Source organism: Neopsephotus bourkii, unplaced genomic scaffold (genome assembly GCF_033783945.1).
Source record: "Neopsephotus bourkii isolate Nb327-2 ecotype Australia unplaced genomic scaffold, CSIRO-AGI_Nbou_v1 NB_126, whole genome shotgun sequence".
Lineage (NCBI taxonomy): Eukaryota > Metazoa > Chordata > Aves > Psittaciformes > Psittacidae > Neopsephotus > Neopsephotus bourkii.
The window spans coordinates 1,478,866-1,495,759 of NW_026900643.1; the positions used below are offsets into that span (position 1 = coordinate 1,478,866).

The 16,894-nt window shown below is 42.6% G+C and overlaps 1 protein-coding gene across 2 annotated transcripts in view; it reads left to right on the plus strand.

Annotated features, from left to right (window-relative positions):
• The first annotated feature begins 1,047 nt into the window (after positions 1–1,047).
• The window catches only part of EEF2K (eukaryotic elongation factor 2 kinase), a 30,196-nt gene continuing 14,349 nt past the window's right edge, over positions 1,048–16,894 (plus strand). The window contains exons 1-5 of one of the 2 annotated variants that reach the window (XM_061367430.1): positions 1,048–1,110; positions 8,313–8,634; positions 12,597–12,697; positions 14,260–14,320; positions 15,158–15,195. In XM_061367430.1, coding sequence (XP_061223414.1) covers positions 8,392–8,634; positions 12,597–12,697; positions 14,260–14,320; positions 15,158–15,195 — 443 coding nt within the window. In that variant the 5' untranslated portion in view covers positions 1,048–1,110; positions 8,313–8,391. Of the gene's footprint in view, positions 1,111–8,312; positions 8,635–10,141; positions 10,714–10,752; positions 10,881–12,596; positions 12,698–14,259; positions 14,321–15,157; positions 15,196–16,894 lie in introns of those variants that run through there. The other variant, XM_061367440.1, reaches the window with a different exon arrangement.

Below are 16,894 nucleotides of genomic sequence, written 5' to 3' on the forward strand. Positions count from 1 at the left end.
ATTAAACACTGGTAATCCTCTTCCTGAAGATGATCCCAGCACTGGCATTGCAGCAGCGTTTCTGTGCTGCCTCCCTCTTTGAAGCACAGGGGTTGTGCGTTCTTGTCTGTGATGCTGCAAGAGATCACTCGTCTGTCACAAAGGACATACTTGCATCGTCCAGTCTCTGTTTTGTAACCCCTGCTCAGGGTGGAAGGCACTAATGAGGGTTACTTACATGAGTAAGAGATTTAACTACAGTAAAAGTGGCAAACTTTTTCCAGGCTGACATAATACAGTTAAGCCGGAACCCATCTACATCCATTTCCATGTAACCCATGAAAGGATAAAGAGTTTTGCTTAAATTTTCCAGAGTCTAGCTTGAGGAAAAGCTAAACATGGGCATTTTCAACCCAGAAAGCCAGCATTTTAGGAAAAATGAGAATGTGGTCTTTTGAACTTGAAATTTGGTGCATGATTCTACCATTTCTCATGGGGAAACGGAGCACTGCAATGGAATTAAGGTGAAAAAGCCAACCTGAAACGCACAGAGCCCCCCCCCTCCCCCCCCCAGTCTCTATGGTCACTGCCCACGTCTGCTCCGCCTCCCCACAGGGCCGGTGCAGTGCAGTGCTCCGTTCTCGTGGGCGCCCCGGGCACGGGCAATTCCCCTTTGAGCTCCAAACCCGGTGGAAATAGAAATGAAAAGTAAAACTCGGACACGGCTCCTGCGGGCAGCTCTCTGGACACATGGCTTCGCGTGGCGTTCCACGTTCTGCTCCCTCTGCCCCGGGATTTCCCTCTCTTGCACACCAAACAGTGCTGATCGGGGGGGTTCGCCTCAAGTTTTAATCGATTTTCTCACAGGAAGAGTGCCTGGGAAGTCACGAGCGGCTCCGGACGCGCGGTTTCTGAGGTGAGGGGTGGCTCCGCTTCTCGCCTTGCTCCCCCTCACTGGGCGGCCCCTCTTCCTGCCTCTCCTCCCCTCACAGGGCGGCCCCGGTGCCCGCCTCCTTTCCTCTCCCTTCTGTTCCACGGGCTGGCTGCTCGCCCGCTGCCGAGAACCGGGCGGCGGCTGTAGCGGGAGCGCCCAGCACTGCCGGGGCGGTGAGTCCGGGCTGCGATCACCCGGTAGGTGCCTTCGCGGTGCGGGGCCGGCGCTGGCGGGGGTTCGGGCCCGCGGGAGCCGTCGCCAGGCTGCTCAGAGTGTGGAGGGAAAGGGCGAAATGTGCGGGTTTGATTACAGAAATGAACAACCTGGAGGTTACGGGCTGTAAAAGGCCGGCGGCCAAGCCCTGAGCTTGTGCAGTGCCCTAAAAATAGCCTGGTATATTTGTACTGGGCAACACTCCTGCGCTTACGCCTGGAGAGAGCAGTTTTATCCATGCATGTGTCCGGGACAGTGGAAAAACTCGGTGATAGTTAATTGTTCCGTGTGGAAATAACACGGCCTTTAATGGAAAAGGGAAGATTTTTTAAAGTTAAATTGAAAGTACATTTTCTCTACTTTGGTATTCTCGCATTTTGGCTGCCATCGATGTAGTATTTGTGTGTTTGGCAGAAGCGTGGACTTGATTGAGAAGGGTCGTTTCTGTGCTTTAAGTGCTCACAGCTCTAAAAGCCATTTGTGTGTTTGAAGCCTCAGTGTGTTTCCTCGCACAGGGTTTTGAGTCTCAATGCTTTGTGCTCCGAGCTGGTGCAGATGGACTCTCCCGTTTCTGTCATGAATTTTGCATCGCTGCTCTCCCAGCACTGGGGCTAAACGCAGTGTGTTATCCCAGCTGTGCTTGCAGGCAAACTGAATGTGATCTGTGCCATCATGCTTGCAGCAGTGACATGCTGGGAGGGAACTGAAGTAAAGGCTTCTCATTAGAAGATCTGTACTTGGTAACCCCAAGTTTGTGTGTCGAAGGAAGGCAGTGAGTTGAGACATCTCTGTGTTTTTAATCTTGTTTCTTATCGCAGTTTTTACCCTGACTCACTAAACCTGTTTTCTTGCCAGTGTGTGGAGCAGATGAGAACAGTTTACAAGAGTCAGTTTGGTGTTTGGAAACAACAAGCAGTTCTGTAACATGCTGTAGGACTTTTAACATTGTTAGTGGGGTTGTTATGGACCATGTAACATAGCTTTGTGTCTGTAGTTCATAAAGATTGTAACAATACTAGGATGCACAGCCCAAAGAGTTACTTAGGTTAAATTTTAGATCTGTATTTTAAAAGAATGTTAATCTGAAAAGCACTTTTTTGGAAGAAAAAACTGCCTGTTACAGGTATCCTGCTAGATGGCTTTAGCTGATGTGGTGGTCAACCAAAAGGGATGTAGTATTATACTGGGGAGAACTGGCTCATTCTTGCTTTAATGCTTCTGAAGAGACTCAGAGGGTAATGTCTGAGCTGAAACAGCTGCTAAGAAGTAGCTGGAAGTGCTCTGGTTGTCCCTTCTTTTGTTGGCTAGAGCATTCATATCACTTGGCTCTTAGGGATGAATTCAGGCAGGTTTCAATGCTGAGGCAGCTGTGGGGCCTTGCTCAAGGGTCCCACCAAACCCAGCATTTTTGTAGCAACAGACACCCTACAAGAAGAAAGACATGTTTTAGCAGTTCTGATGTGAATTTCCCCCTCTGTTTATCTATGTTTGCATTGGCAGTGTGCTGGGCAACATAGTGGGTTGTCCTTACAACTCACCTGCCCCTCCTGGTGGTGTGGTTGTTGGATATAAAGGCAAGAGAAAGAAAAATACTGGAAAACTCCCAAAATTGATGAAGACTTGAGCAGATTTAGTAAGTGACAGTATTTTAAAGTATCTTCATTTTTGATCACATAATACAAGGTTGATTAAAGAAAAAAAGGAATGAATTTTCAAAGTGGGTTGGAGAAGGTAGTTTGAATCACAGGTTGTATGTGATAATGCAGTACTGCAGGCTAGGTTCAGTGCAGTTCCTCTTTGCTGCCAAATCCTTGGAAAGCTGTAATAGATACTAAAAATTAAGAGATTAAAACATAGCAGCAATAGTAACAGGAATTCCTAGATGTTACAGCTTTATGCCATAATGCAAAAGCAGAGATTATAAGCCTTGGGATGCAGCTAGGGCTTTTTAATATTACTTTTATGAAATAAACTGTGAGGTTTAGCACAGTGTTTGTGTAGGTTAAAGTTTGGTTGTCAGATTCTGATTTAAAGAGCATGTTATGTGAGGAAGGTTTTTAGTAAAAACTCTTCCAAAGTAAACACAAGTCCTTTAAAAGAAGTATGGTTCCAAGAAAAACTGAGAGCTCTGTAATGATTAGCTTTACAAACGGATTTGTGTGGTGATGTTCCATTTACACAGCAAGTCAGAAATCATGAATGTTTGCAATCACTGCTGCCATAAATCTGCATTCCTCCTGCTGCTGCTTCTCAGAGTGCCTTGGACCTGTTGGATCTGCTTATGTGTGTGTGACTGCAGTAGTGGAAACAAGTACAGGATGGCAGTTGTGGTTAAGGAACTACAGTGTATCCTGGAGTTAGTCCCATACTTGAACATCATTTTACACCTGCTGTTTTTAAGTAGAAGTTAATGTTCTCAAGTACTTGTTAGACTCCAGTAAAATAATCACAGTAAAAATGGTAGTGCAGCTGAGAATCCTTTCCTCTTCCAGTTGTGCACTACTGCCTCTTTCCAGAATTAGCAGCTGGTGTGTGGTCTTTGCTAGAAGAGCTGATTATATGAATGCTCCAAAGCTGCTTCAGTGCAAAGTCAGATGAGTTGGCTCAGACTTCCTCCAGCAGTGGTTTACTGTAGCTGATGCTGCCTAATGTAGGAGTTCTGGCGTTACCTCTGTTACTTGCTGAGCTCTGGGAATGCTGTCTCTGTCAGAAAGGCAGTAACCAGCAGCATAATGTTGCTAGTGAAAGGTGCCATACATTAAGGCACTGTCTCTGTGGTGACTATCTTCTCAGTAGCTGTGGTGTAAGTCTGCAGCTGTGAATACTGCTCTAGGAGTGTATTTATGTGGTACTGTTCAATGGACAAAGAAGGTTCAGTATGCACTGGATTGAAGAATAACAGTGAAGCAAAGCTGAAAACCTTGTTTTATGGTTGTCTTTTTAGGCTAGTTGTGTGAAAATCTCAGATTTAACTGGTTGGCTGAGGTTGCTATAGAACTACGCAATTGATGGGACACTTTGAAGTTAAGTTACTTTAAATTGCACAGCCAGCATTAGGGCCAAATCTTGAAATTCCGCCTAATCCTGTTTTGTAGCTGCAGGTATCTTCAACATATGTAGACTTACATCTCTTCCAAGGGCTTTGATTGTTCCTACATCTCATTTTTCTAGCTTGTGAAACAGCTGATTCTTCCATTAGATGGATGTTGGAAAGAAGGGTAATATATAATACTGAGAACAAATTGTGGGATTGAGTGCGCCCTCAGCAAGTTTGCTGATGACACCAAGCTGTATGGTTCCATTGATACGCTGGAGGGAAGGAATGCCATCCAGAGGGACCTTGACACACTTGTGAGGTGGGCTGATGCCAACCTCATGAAGTTTAACCATGGCAAGTGCAAGGTCCTACACCTGGGTCGGAGCAATCCCAGACACAGCTACAGGCTGGGCAGAGAAGAGATTCAGAGCAGCCCTGCGGAGAAGGACTTGGGGGTGTTGGTTGGTGAGAAAATGAACATGAGCCAGCTTCAGTGTGTGCTTGCAGCCCAGAAAGCCAACTGTATCCTGGGATGCATCAAAAGGAACGTGACCAGCAGGTCAAAGGAGACAATTCTGCCCCTTCACTCTGCTCTTGTGAGACTTCACCTGGAGTATTGTGTGCGGTTCTGGTGTCCTCAACATAAAAAGGACATGGAACTGTTGGAACAAGTCCAGAGAAGGGCCACAAGGATGACAAGGGGACTGGAGCACCTCCCATATGAAGATTGGCTGAGCAAGTTGGGGCTGTTCAGCCTGGAGAAGAGAAGGCTGCATGGAGACCTCGTAGCAGCCTTCCAGTATCTTAAGGGGGCCTATAGGGATGCTGGGGATGGACTCTTCATTAGGGACTGTAGTGATAGGACAAGGGGTAATGGGTTAAAACTTAAACAGGGGAAGATTAGATTGGCTATAAGGAGGAAATTCTTTCCTGTTAGGGTGGTGAGGCACTGGAATAGGCTGCCCAGGGAGGTTGTGAATGCTCCATCCCTGGCAGTGTTCAAGACCAGGTTGTATGAAGCCTTGGTTGATATGGTTTAGTGTGAGGTGTCCCTGCCCATGGCAGGGGGTTGGAACTTGATGATCTTAAGGTCCTTTCCAACCCTAACTATTCTATGATTCTGTTAAATTAACAAATTAAGTGCAATATTCTGTAAGCTCAAATCTTTGCTTTTAGGGCTCCAGGACCAAAAGGATTTTAAGCCATAAGTTGTGTGAAACAAATCATGGTTTGCTGCTTTGTGTGGTCTATTTCTGCCCTCTAAATAAGAACAAAACAGGCAGACCTGACATCAGTACACTCACAGGACCCATCTGAACAGCCAAAATCCACTGTGGCAGACTTACCAGCAAGTATTTGTTTAAACTGGGCTAAATCAGCCTGAAGATTTGGATGATTACTTTGCATTCATCTAACCCCTTCCTGTTTTTCATGCAGCAGAGCAATATGAATAATCAAAACTAAAATGGAGAGAAAATATTTCCGTTAATTTGAGTGGGCCTAGAAGTTTGTTACTGTTTTCTGGTTGCTTCAAGTAAAACACCTGTAAGCTCTGATAGTGGTTTAAGAGCCATGGTGTGGCTTGTAAATCTGCTTTATTATTTTTAAGGAAAAGAAAATACAGTAATATCCAGCAGTAGCCCAGTCCTTTGTGTGTCTGCCCCTTTCCAGTCTTCCTGTGTGTGAGTCTACGCTGGCTTTTTGTTCTGATCAGAAAAGCACTTCTGAAGCAAGTCTGATCATCTCAGCTCATTGCACCTTGATTCATATTGAAAGCTGTCTCAGTGCTTGCAAACTGGAATCCTTGTGCATGAATCTTGACTGGAGAACACAGCGTAGCCACTGATAGTACCCACTTCCTGAGACCTGACTAGAGTTAGTCTGAAGTAAATCCCTAAGAGATGGATGGTGAGGGTATCAGCCTCAATACAGGTGTCCTCTGCAGACCTGCTCTCTGTTCACTGCAGTGCTTGTGGTGATGCCCACTACGTTCTTGTCCAGGACTTGGTTTCTCCTGGTGGTTTTAATGAATCAGGTTGTTCACTGCTGTCAGCTTGGTCGTAATCATATTTACTGATTGATGTCAGCATTGACTAAAAATGCAATGGGAAACAGCAGAGTGACATGGAAAGCTCTGAGCAGGATATTGTCATAGGGGAATCAGTTGTATGTATAGAAGAAACAATCAACAAAAGTATATGGCAGAAAGGTCATTTCACCTCGGTCTGTGTTCTCTTTAGTGTGGTCTGAGCTTTTGACGCAATTGGGTATTCAAGTCATTACAGAAAGTCATTAGATTCGACAAAGACAGGTGTTAGAGACTTCGTGAAATGACTCTGAAACCCAGAGATAGTGCAGTTAATGAAAATAGGATTTCAGAAAAGATGAACTATCAGCAATTAGAAGAATGTGTGTGTAGGGATGGGATACTGTTCTGTGCAGGTTTCTTTGCTCTTTGAAGCACCTGGTATCACATGAATCATGGACCTGCTCCACTGTGGCTGTTGTCATGGTCTTGACTGAGATAATTTTCTTCCTCCTGGCTGCTGCAGTGCTGTGGTTTTGGATTTAGTATGAGAATAATGTTGATAACAAACTGATATTTCGGTTGTTGCTAAGTACTAGAACATTTCTCAGTTTCCCATGCTCTGACAGTGAAGAGGTACATGAGAAGCTGGGACTGAGCACAGCCAAGACAATTGATGCAGACTAGCCAAAGGGGTATTCCAATACTCCATATTATAGAATGGCATACTCAGGATATCAACTGGAGGGCTGGCTGCAGGGTGACGAGTGGTAATTGCTGCTTGGGGACGGGCTGGAGATCAGTCAGTGGGTGGTGAGCAGTTGTACTGTGCATTGCCTGTCTGTCTTGGGTTTTATTCCTCTCTCTTTTTGTTGTCTCCCTTTCCATTACAATTATATTATTGTTTTCTTCCAATTATTAAACTGTTCTTATCTCGACCCATGGGTTTTACCTTTATTCTGATTCTCCTCCCATCCCACCATTGTTGGGGTGTGTGAGTAGCTGCGTGGTCCTTAGTTGCCAGCTGGAATTAAACCATGACACTGTTCATATTTGCCTTGATAGCTAGAATCCTGGTGGTGTGGAAAGGGAGCCTGAGCTACAGAGAAGCATTTCATGATTCACCTGTCTTTTTTTATAACACATACCTGTTGCAGCAGTTGGGCTGTGCAGTATCTGTACTCTGCCTCCCAAAAACTGGTGTCACTGATTTGGAAAAAACTATGGTAAAATGGGAGACTTTGCAGAGCTGCAATTTTGGTACCCATATGAAATGTACCATATTGTTCACTTCTAATGTTGGTTAATGTGTTAGAAGGCCTCAGTGAAATATTTACCGAGTGTCACCTTCTGAGCTTAGAAATAGCTGAGCAGATTTTAATGAAAATCCTTGACCTGTCTGCCTCACACTTGCGTTCACTTTCAGTTTGCTTAGTTTATTTTGGAGCTAGGACCCAGGAGAAGCCAAACCCTGCATATTCTGTTCTCTTAGGATCCAAGAAGCTACTACAAAGTTGAAATAACCAGTGAGAAAATCAAGCTTTCTATCCCCTTTCTAAATGAACTATTAACCAGGGAGAGTAAGTGCTTTGCTTGAAGTGAACACAGCTAATTTAAATCTCAGCAGTTGTGGAACAATTTTGTATGTTGTCTTAGTGATAACTCTTGGCTCATCTGGATATTAATTTATATGCAATGTCCTTGAAAAGACTTATCCTGAAAAAATCTGAAAACCTGACTGTGGTTTGAGTTAAAACCCCCTCAGGTTTCTAAGACCAGTGTTGTGAAACTCAGCATTTTAGGTAAGGAAGAATAAAAACATTCAGAGGAGGACGTGTTGCAAGCCAGAGGCAATAATAGGTGGTGTTTGCAGTCCTCAGATTTCATAGTTCTGTACTTGGTTATCTTCTTTTTCTCAATCGTGTAGCACATTAAAAAGTGAGTGCCTTCTGGATAGCCAAATTTAGCACTGAGGTGTTCAAAACAACATGTGGGAACTTGGGGATCGCTTTTATGGAGCCGTATGCAAATGATGTTTTTTCTGCCAACAGTTTTCTGACATCAGTTTTGTGCATCATTTGTTCTTTTAATAACAACCTTTTTGTTGTTTTTCTCCCACCTAGCTTCTTCCCTTCATTTGCATGTGCGTTGGAATGGTGGTTGTTTTAATCATTGCAGGAGTTAAACCGACGTCCCACAAACATGGCAGATGAGGACCTTATTTTTCGTATGGAAGGGATTGATAATGCCAGATCAACTACAGCCAACTCTGGGAATTATCTTGATGCTGATAGTGATGATGAAGACAGTTATTTTATCTGCCCAATAACTGATGATCCAGTTTCTAACAAGTCTGCCAGTATCAAAGTTGACAATTATTATAGCAACTTAGCAAAAACTGAACAATACAGTTCAAGCTCTTCTAGAAACTCATTTAGCTTTAAGGTAAGTGTTTGCTTCAGCTTTCGAGAAGGTTTTGGTTTTACTCAGTTGGCATGAGAGATTCTCTTAACTGCTTCATCTCTTGCAACTAACACTTTTCAATGAAAAAATGGTGTTTTTTCCAGACTTGCAGTTAACTCCATTAAGCCAATAGTCTGACACTGCCATTGAATTGCTTACTGCCCCTTTTAGTTCACTGGGAAGTCTTAATCTGCAAAGATAGCAGAACCCAGGTGAACAATTAACTGCCATTATGATCAAACCATTTAAAAAAGCAATACATTAATTGGGAGATTTGAAAGATTATACTTGTTGTAAGCCGAATTGGGGCCTGTCAGAAGATACTTTATTGCCTCTGCTTTCAAAATACATAATAATCCATAATATTTTTATTTGAACATATACAATTGTAATGGTAGATTTTTAGGTTATAGTCACTGCCCAGGGAGCTTTTAATAATGGGCATGAAGTGTCACACTGGCAGTAGTTTCTGACAGTGTACTCAAGCAGCAGCTGCCCTTTTTGAAATTAACAGTAATCAAAGCATTGCAGAGAGGTCAAAGGGGCTGTAGCTGGTGCTTCTGTGGCAGTGTCCTGTTCCACTTGGCACCATTTGCACAGATCAGGCCAGGCAATGGAGCCTCAAGGATGCAAATGACATTCACTCTATAGGTTAGATATTACAAATATGCACCCTTTGTGATAAAGGAGCATGTCTCTTAGATTTTGTCTAGACTAGGATTTAATGTGTTGTATTAACACATTTCTTTTTGTAAATATTAACATTTATTTAGTAGGTAGTGTAAAACCTTGGTCATGCCTAATGCATGCTTTATTCCTGGAAAGATACCAAAGGGTTTATTTCAGAACATACACCTGGAACAAGTCCAGAGGAGATCACAAAGATGCTCAGAGGGCTGGAGGACCTCTGCTATCAAGACAGGCTGAGAGAGGTGGGATTGTTCAGCCTGAAGAAGAGAAGGCTCCATGGAGACCTTAGGGCAGCTTCCAGTGGCTAAAGGGCCTGAGAAGAAAGCTTGGAGAGGGACTGTTACTGTTTACAAGGGCAGGTAGTGGTAGGACAAGGTTTTAAACTGAGAGTAGATTTAGATTAGATATTAGGAAGAAATTCTTCCCTGTGAGGGTGGTGAGTCGCTGGCACAGGTTGCCCAGAGAAGCTGTGGCTGCCCCATTCCTGGCAGTGTTTTCAGCCAGCTTGATGGGGACTGGGGCAACCTGGTCTAGTGGAAGGTGGTCCTGCCTGTGGCAGGGGGTTTTAACTGGATGATCTTTTAGGTCCCTTCCACCTCAAGCCATTCTATGATTCAGTCAGCTAGTATTAAGTAGCACATTAAAAGTGAATCTGCCCTGTCTACAGTAAGATTTTTGCCAAGGCCCTAAGGAAGGTGAAGAGTAAAAGTTTAGACATAGACAAGGGGACAGATTTTAGTATATCCTATGCTAAGCAAGTTAAGACCTGATAGGGAGCTTAGTCTTCATTTATATGTGTTTAAGCATGTACTAAACACTTGCCTTTGGGTTTGCAGTGTGAGTTCTGAGTCATGCGGCCTGAGGTAAAACTGATAAGGACTTAAGATATTGCAGTTATTTCCTCCTTCCTAAGATACCATGTTGTTTTTGCAGAATATATGTGCCCATGCTTTTATCTAGTTGGGCATTTTAGCTCCTGTCACAGGTAAGATGCATGGGGTTGAGATGAGGAGCAAGCAAGGCTCCATCTGCTGCTTAAGCTGCAGAAATGGTGACTTCCAACGCAGTGAAGCAGCCAGGACTGGTAACAACTTAAACCACCACAGTGTGACCTGATCAGTCTGCCTGTTAGACCCCAAAGCTAAATATGGACCACTGATAATGAGATGCAGACAGATACAAGAGTTGTTACTAATTCTGCCTCTGAGCAGGACTCAGTAATTAATTCATTCATAGGCAAGACCCTTTTAACATATTAAAATGAAAAAAGGATGTTTCAAATTAAAACATTTTCAACTTTCCTTGATAGGTTTGTTCCCAGATGTGAACAATCTATGAATATGTGAATATAAATTGAAGAGTGGCTTTTCAGTTGAAGAACTTTTCCTTATTTTGCTTTAATTAATGAAGAGAACATAGGTTCTTTGTCAATCATTTGTCTTACCACCTGTGTTTTCCTACTTTTATGTTTCTCATGCATCCTTTAGAATGACACACAGCATCGTTCTAAGCATGGCTCTGTGGTTGACCATAGTCGGGTAGGTTAAAAAGAAATGTGAACATGTATCTATCTAACAGATGCATTAAGGTTTTTTGGCTTGCTTTTCTTTTTATGTCCTTTTTTAGTTTGTTATTTTGTTGTCTGGGAGAACTGCTTGTCTCAGCCCATAAAAGTCATCAAATCAAAACTAAAAAAGGTATCTGTTAAATGAAATAATACTCATCTTTTGTTCTGTACCCTGAAAGATCACTTTTAAAGTGCGTATCTGTAGTTGCTCCTGGACAGTATTTCCTACTGTGGACAAAAATGAATGCAAGACATCTAATTAGTATGGCAGCCATATGCCTTACAGCAGGAGAAAATTGCACTGTTAGCCCGATGTCCATGAAGTCCATCTTCTGTTTGAAGATTAAAATACAGCTTTTGTACAAAGCACCTCACAAGATCAAAGAGAAGTAATTAATTTATTTAAATCATTCCCTAGCATGGACTCAGATCACCTTTGGAGAGGGACACTACTCAAGAATGATTTGACATAAATAATTGACCAAGCAATTCTACTTGTTTCTCTATTTCTTTCACATATGTTCAAGTATGGAAGTTCCCAAGTCCATACGAAATGTGAATCATCACATGATCTGAGGCAACTTCATTTTCTCATGGATCATATAGGAAATATTTCTCAGCATGTTTTGTTAAAACTTTATTGTAGTGTTGTATTCATTTTCTGGCTTTATTGTCAGAAAGGGGAACATTTAAATTGTTTGCAAGGTATGCAAAATTACAGCAGAAATAAAAATAAGTGAACAGTTTAAAAGTTCAGTTGCTTCAAAAACTTCCTTGATGTAATTGCTGACACCAGTTTATACTGTACTTTTTAAGTTTTGAATGAGATTTAAATAAAGATTGTTTCTGCATACTTAAAACTCAGAGGCAGTGATAAGACGTCAGAGCTCAGTATTTCTTTACTGGCAGAGGTGCAGAGTAGCCTTTTCTCCTGCTCACCTTTGCAAAAGACATTTGGCATATCACAGGATCATATCTCCTGCTCTCTTGGAGCAGTCCAATGTAAAAAGAGGAAGATCACGATGTTAACAGAAAAGGACCTAAATTGGCTGGTAGAGAAAGACTATTTATATTCCAGAAAACTACTTTGATTATTTACTGCTGACTTGGTAGACATTGAAATAGCTACTTGTCTGGAATTGCTATAATAACCCAATATTACAGCATTCTCATTTCTTGTTTCTTATGCTGAGCACAGTCTGGGGGCCTTGGGATTTACAGAACTTTGTCCATATTGTTCTGATGCTGATGGACATTCTATGCTTACACATATGCGTAACATACACTTCTACCCAACAGCATGTACTGTTAATTACAATAAGGTTAAAAATCAAACCAGCAAAAGTGAATTAATATCGTCTAGATGTACCTTATCACTGCTTGTAGTATATGTTAGAGATATTTGCAAATTATATTTGGTGTATACTAGATCAGATTCTCTTCACAGTAACTTTACTGCAGTGCAAATTTAACTGAAACCCAATGCTTTGGATTTCTGAACTGCTTCATTATACTTGAAGCTATAAAATGGGAGTGGTTTCTGTACCACTTGGTCCCCGAGTAGTGCTTTGGGGGCTCATGTGGTTGCACATCTCCGTAGCATTGGGATCCTGATGTGTTGTAGAAAATGTTTTTGTTGTGAGTTGCTGCTGATTATTAATAACATGCCAGTTTGTAACTTCTTCAGGAAGCCTGGAAACATGCTATTGAGAAAGCTAAGCACATGCCTGATCCGTGGGCAGAATTTCATCTTGAGGACATTGAGACAGAGCATGCCACTCGTTACAGGTCTGTGGGTCTTTCTGCTTTTAGTGCTGATGTTAAACAGAATGTGCTGGTTTATGCAAGGGCTGTGTTTGTGTAGTGCAGAATATGTGTAATTATGTGGCTGGAGAACTTGTGGTAATACTCAGAGTAAGTGCGTCTCAAGTGAATCTCCCAGGAAAACGTCGATACTGCACATCATAAAAAAAGAAACCTTACAGCAAACCGGTGTCACACGGTCTTACTCTCCTACCTAAGTAATATCTGATTTGCCACAATGTAGACAGGAAACAAGGCTGAGAAGTATTTTCTAGTTGATTTATTATTGCTGAAAACTTAGTCTAATAAGGAAATGAATCCCAATAAAAAGCAGCATACTTAGCTTAAATAGTTTAGAAAAAAACCCAACCTAACACTCTGTGCCTTTCCTAAAATAGCAGTTTCACTGTTGCCTGTCCATGCAGTATTGCTGCATGTGGCTGGAATTTAAGTTCTTATAAAGCCCAGAATAGCTCAGTATGGTGTACGTGCTGAAACTGAGTTTGGCCCTGAAACTATGCTTAGTGCTTTAGCACAGGCTTTGCCAAAACATTCACCCTGCTGACACAGGTTTCTGGTGGAAAGGGTAGGAGTTAGAGGCCAGTTAATTACCACTTAGTGTCAGTGTTTGGGAAGGCCTCCCTTCCAATCATATAACACTGTCACACAGTGCTCCTCTTCCCCATAGGCTGTATCTGTCCCTGGTCAGCCACACAGTCCTGAAATAGTTTGCATATTTTAAAATACAAATAAGTGATAATACTGGTTTCGGGCTACTCAAATAATCTATTAAAATGGCTCTGATATTATTTCATGTCTTTTGTCTGCTGCAAACAGGGGTGATACAGAATATATAAAGGGGGTATATGGGGTGTCTGCATGTGTGAAGTACTTGATACAGGTTGGGGGAATCAGTCTGGAAAGTCATTCTGGGGAGTCAACCGCTGTGACTCTCAATTTGGGTTTTACTGTGTGGGGAGAAACCACAGTCATACTCTTTGTATTATCATAGGGTTGTGCAGAGACTTACTCCTCCCTTGGTGCAGTGGTGGGCAGTTCTTGGGCCCAATGCTTTTGACAGCCACAGCTGGTGCTGAGTTCTGCTCACGTCTTCCACAGTCCTGCAGCAGATCCCCAGCCAGAACCAGGTTTATGCAAGCTTAGGGTTTGGGGGCACAACCTGTTCAATTTGTAGGGCTTGGTAAGGCTCTTTCTGTCCCCAGAGTACTGCTGAGGCATCACAGAGGAGATTTAACATCAAAGCAGATAAAGTCTAATTTGCAGTGTTGCAAAAGTTTAGCTTCTGTAGTGGAGTCTGTTCATTGTCAGTAGGGTTTGGTATCTTTTCAAAGAGCTATATGTATTTCTTCTTTTCCATACTAAGTAATGAGGGCAGGAGTGTGGTGGGAAGACTGGAAGTTTTTGTGTTGGAATGGCAGCAGCACTTTTTAGCAGCCAGATGGAGATAAAGAGGGATAGGCACTGAGGATGGGGGGATTTGGGTTCTCTCTGCATTTTTCTAAGAGGCACATCTCTTGATTTTGCAGATACAATGCGGTTACTGGGGACTGGGTTGAAGATGAAGTCCTCATCAAGATGGCTTCACAAGTAAGATCACACAGTCCTTCATATTTATTAGCAGTCAATTTGTCATTTCCTTCCTGTTTCTGAATGGTGGTAGTGAGATGTTTTCCTCATATAGAAGTTTTTAAGTCCTAATGTCATCCTTTCCTCCTACCTCTGTTCTTCCTTGGCTTAGCCATTATGTTTTGGTGTCCCAGCAGAGGACACTGAAACACTTTCTCCCCAGAGTAGGGTAGAACACAGAGTCAGCCCTTCCCTGTCAGCATCATGAGGCATTTGTTCCTTTCCCAGTCATCTCTCTTGCATTTCCTGCTGGCCTCATCTCGCTGCCTGACAATAGTCCTGCTATTTTGTGTGCATCCAGATAATTTCTGCTTTTAGGATGAAAACTGATTGAATTTTCAGTATGGGAGGGTAAAGGCTACTGGTTGTTTCCTAGTTAAATTGTGAAGCTGGTGGTCTGTTGGAGTCACCTCGGTACTGATGTAGGATCTGGCATCTACAGAGGTGATGCTCTTTTTGGCGCATCCTGTATGGAAGCCTAAATACAGAGAATGTGAGGTCTGCAAAGCTAGCTTCTCCAGGCAGGCACAGCAGAGCTGACTCCAAACTGGAGAGAGAATTTAAACAGCTTCTTCAAAGGACATATCATGTCTCTTCCATGAGGTAGTCTTTTCCCCAGATTCCTGCCTATGCTGTTAGTGGGGTTTCACTTTTCTTTGAGGAGTTAGATATTATATAGAGCTTGTTTTGAGAACTGCTTTCTACAGGATATAAAGTGGAAAACACAGTTGTGTGTCTTACTGGTTAGAAATTAACTCTGTGGAAATGCCAATGCTCTATTTGTGTTTTTTTCTCTAGCCTTTTGGTCGTGGAGCAATGCGGGAGTGTTTCAGAACGTAAGTACCTGCTGGCTTTATCTTTGTTGGTCTCTGCAGTATTTTCTTCTGTGGTGACTGGAATTTCATTGAGGTGTGGTGGAAACTGTAAAGTTTGCCTGCCCATTAGGTTTCTGAAAGGCATAGCTGATGGGTTCATTCCTGTTTGTGTGACTCCAGCAGCATCATAGGGAGTGGGCTTCAGAAAGCAGAACGTTCTTTTAAGGGAAGAACAAGCAAGCATGATGCAGCATCCACTGAGCTTGTTTGGGAAAGTCAAGCCGTTGCCTGTAGTGGAACTGTAGTTGGGACACCTAACATGCAGTCATATCCAATTCCAGCAAGTATAATCACCCTGAAAATTAACAATTAATAAATTTATGCTGTTTCCACAATCTCTTGGAGGCAATATACTCATAAAAGTACAGAAGCAGCTACTTCATTTCTGTGTTCCTGGTGTGCTAAAATATGTTTGAATTTGATATGAGGCCAGAGGTGTGTGCAGCCTGAAGGCTAACTTGTAGGCTTATAGTTAAGCAGAGAAAAGGGGAGGGAATAGTTGGATGGTGCAATCTCAACTTAGAATGCCTCCCTTGGTGAAGAAGGTTATCCCTCCAGAATTTACTTCAAGATCACGTGTTGCAGAGTAATCTTGTTCTGAGTAAGGCACAGCTTGAACTCTTAACAGTTATGCTCCCCAGAAGAGTAAAGTGTGGGGGGAAGGGAGGAGGAGCTTTTCTTTCCTCAGAGCATGTTAGCAAATATAGTTGCAGGCATGAACATTATATAGCTATAAATCAGTTCATGCTGGAAGAGTACCCTGCATTTCCAGGCTCTGGAAATTAATGTTTCCTGGACAACGTTCATGTGTGTGTTTAAGGTTGTTCCCCGTCTTTCCAGTTGCGGTATCCAGAGAAACTGCATTTCACTTCTGATTTCATGTCCAGAAAGAGAGAAACTCCTGAATGACAGAAACATGATGTTTATTACTTGAGCAAAAAAGAGGAAAAATAACCACCAGTCTTCCAGTTTGTCATTGTTTCAGTATCAGTTAGTGCTGGAGGCTCTGTTCTTGCAAAACCAGATAGATAACAGCAGTGAATCAAGTGTAGGAAGTAACAAATCTTAGTCTGCTGACATTGCTTTTAACTCTTGTTATTTACCAAATTCCCCTTTCTTGGTATCTTGAGTAGTGCCATAAACAAAAATTTTTCTTTGCAGCTTTGGCATAACCTTTTGTGCAAAGAAAGCAGAACTCGTATGTCAGCTTCCTGCTGCTGGCTTTTCCATAGCTCTCCATGGTGCTCTGATATTTCCCATCTGGAGCTCTTCTAAATTTTTGCAACTCTGCAAGTCTTTAGTCATGACAGCAACAGCATTAGCTGCACTTGGCTCAATGAACTTCAGAGAGTATTTGCTTTAGAAAGAGCACGTGAGCTGGCTTGTTTTATGCAGAGAACTGGAAAAATTTCACGTCCTCCCTTAAATTCTTTCCTCACTTGCTTGTTCCTTCTTTCCAGGGCCTCTGTTCTAGCGACTGCCCCATCCATGCTGGAGGACAGGCAATCTGAAGTTGCTTTGTCTTTATAGTGTCCCCTGTACTTCTCCACCAGCGTCTTGGGAGGGAGAGAGGAAAGGAAGGAGGGGAAGGGTGAGAGTTTGAGCGCTGTTACCAGCTTCTCAAAATGTAGTTTGCCATGGCACCAAGAGAACCATGGTT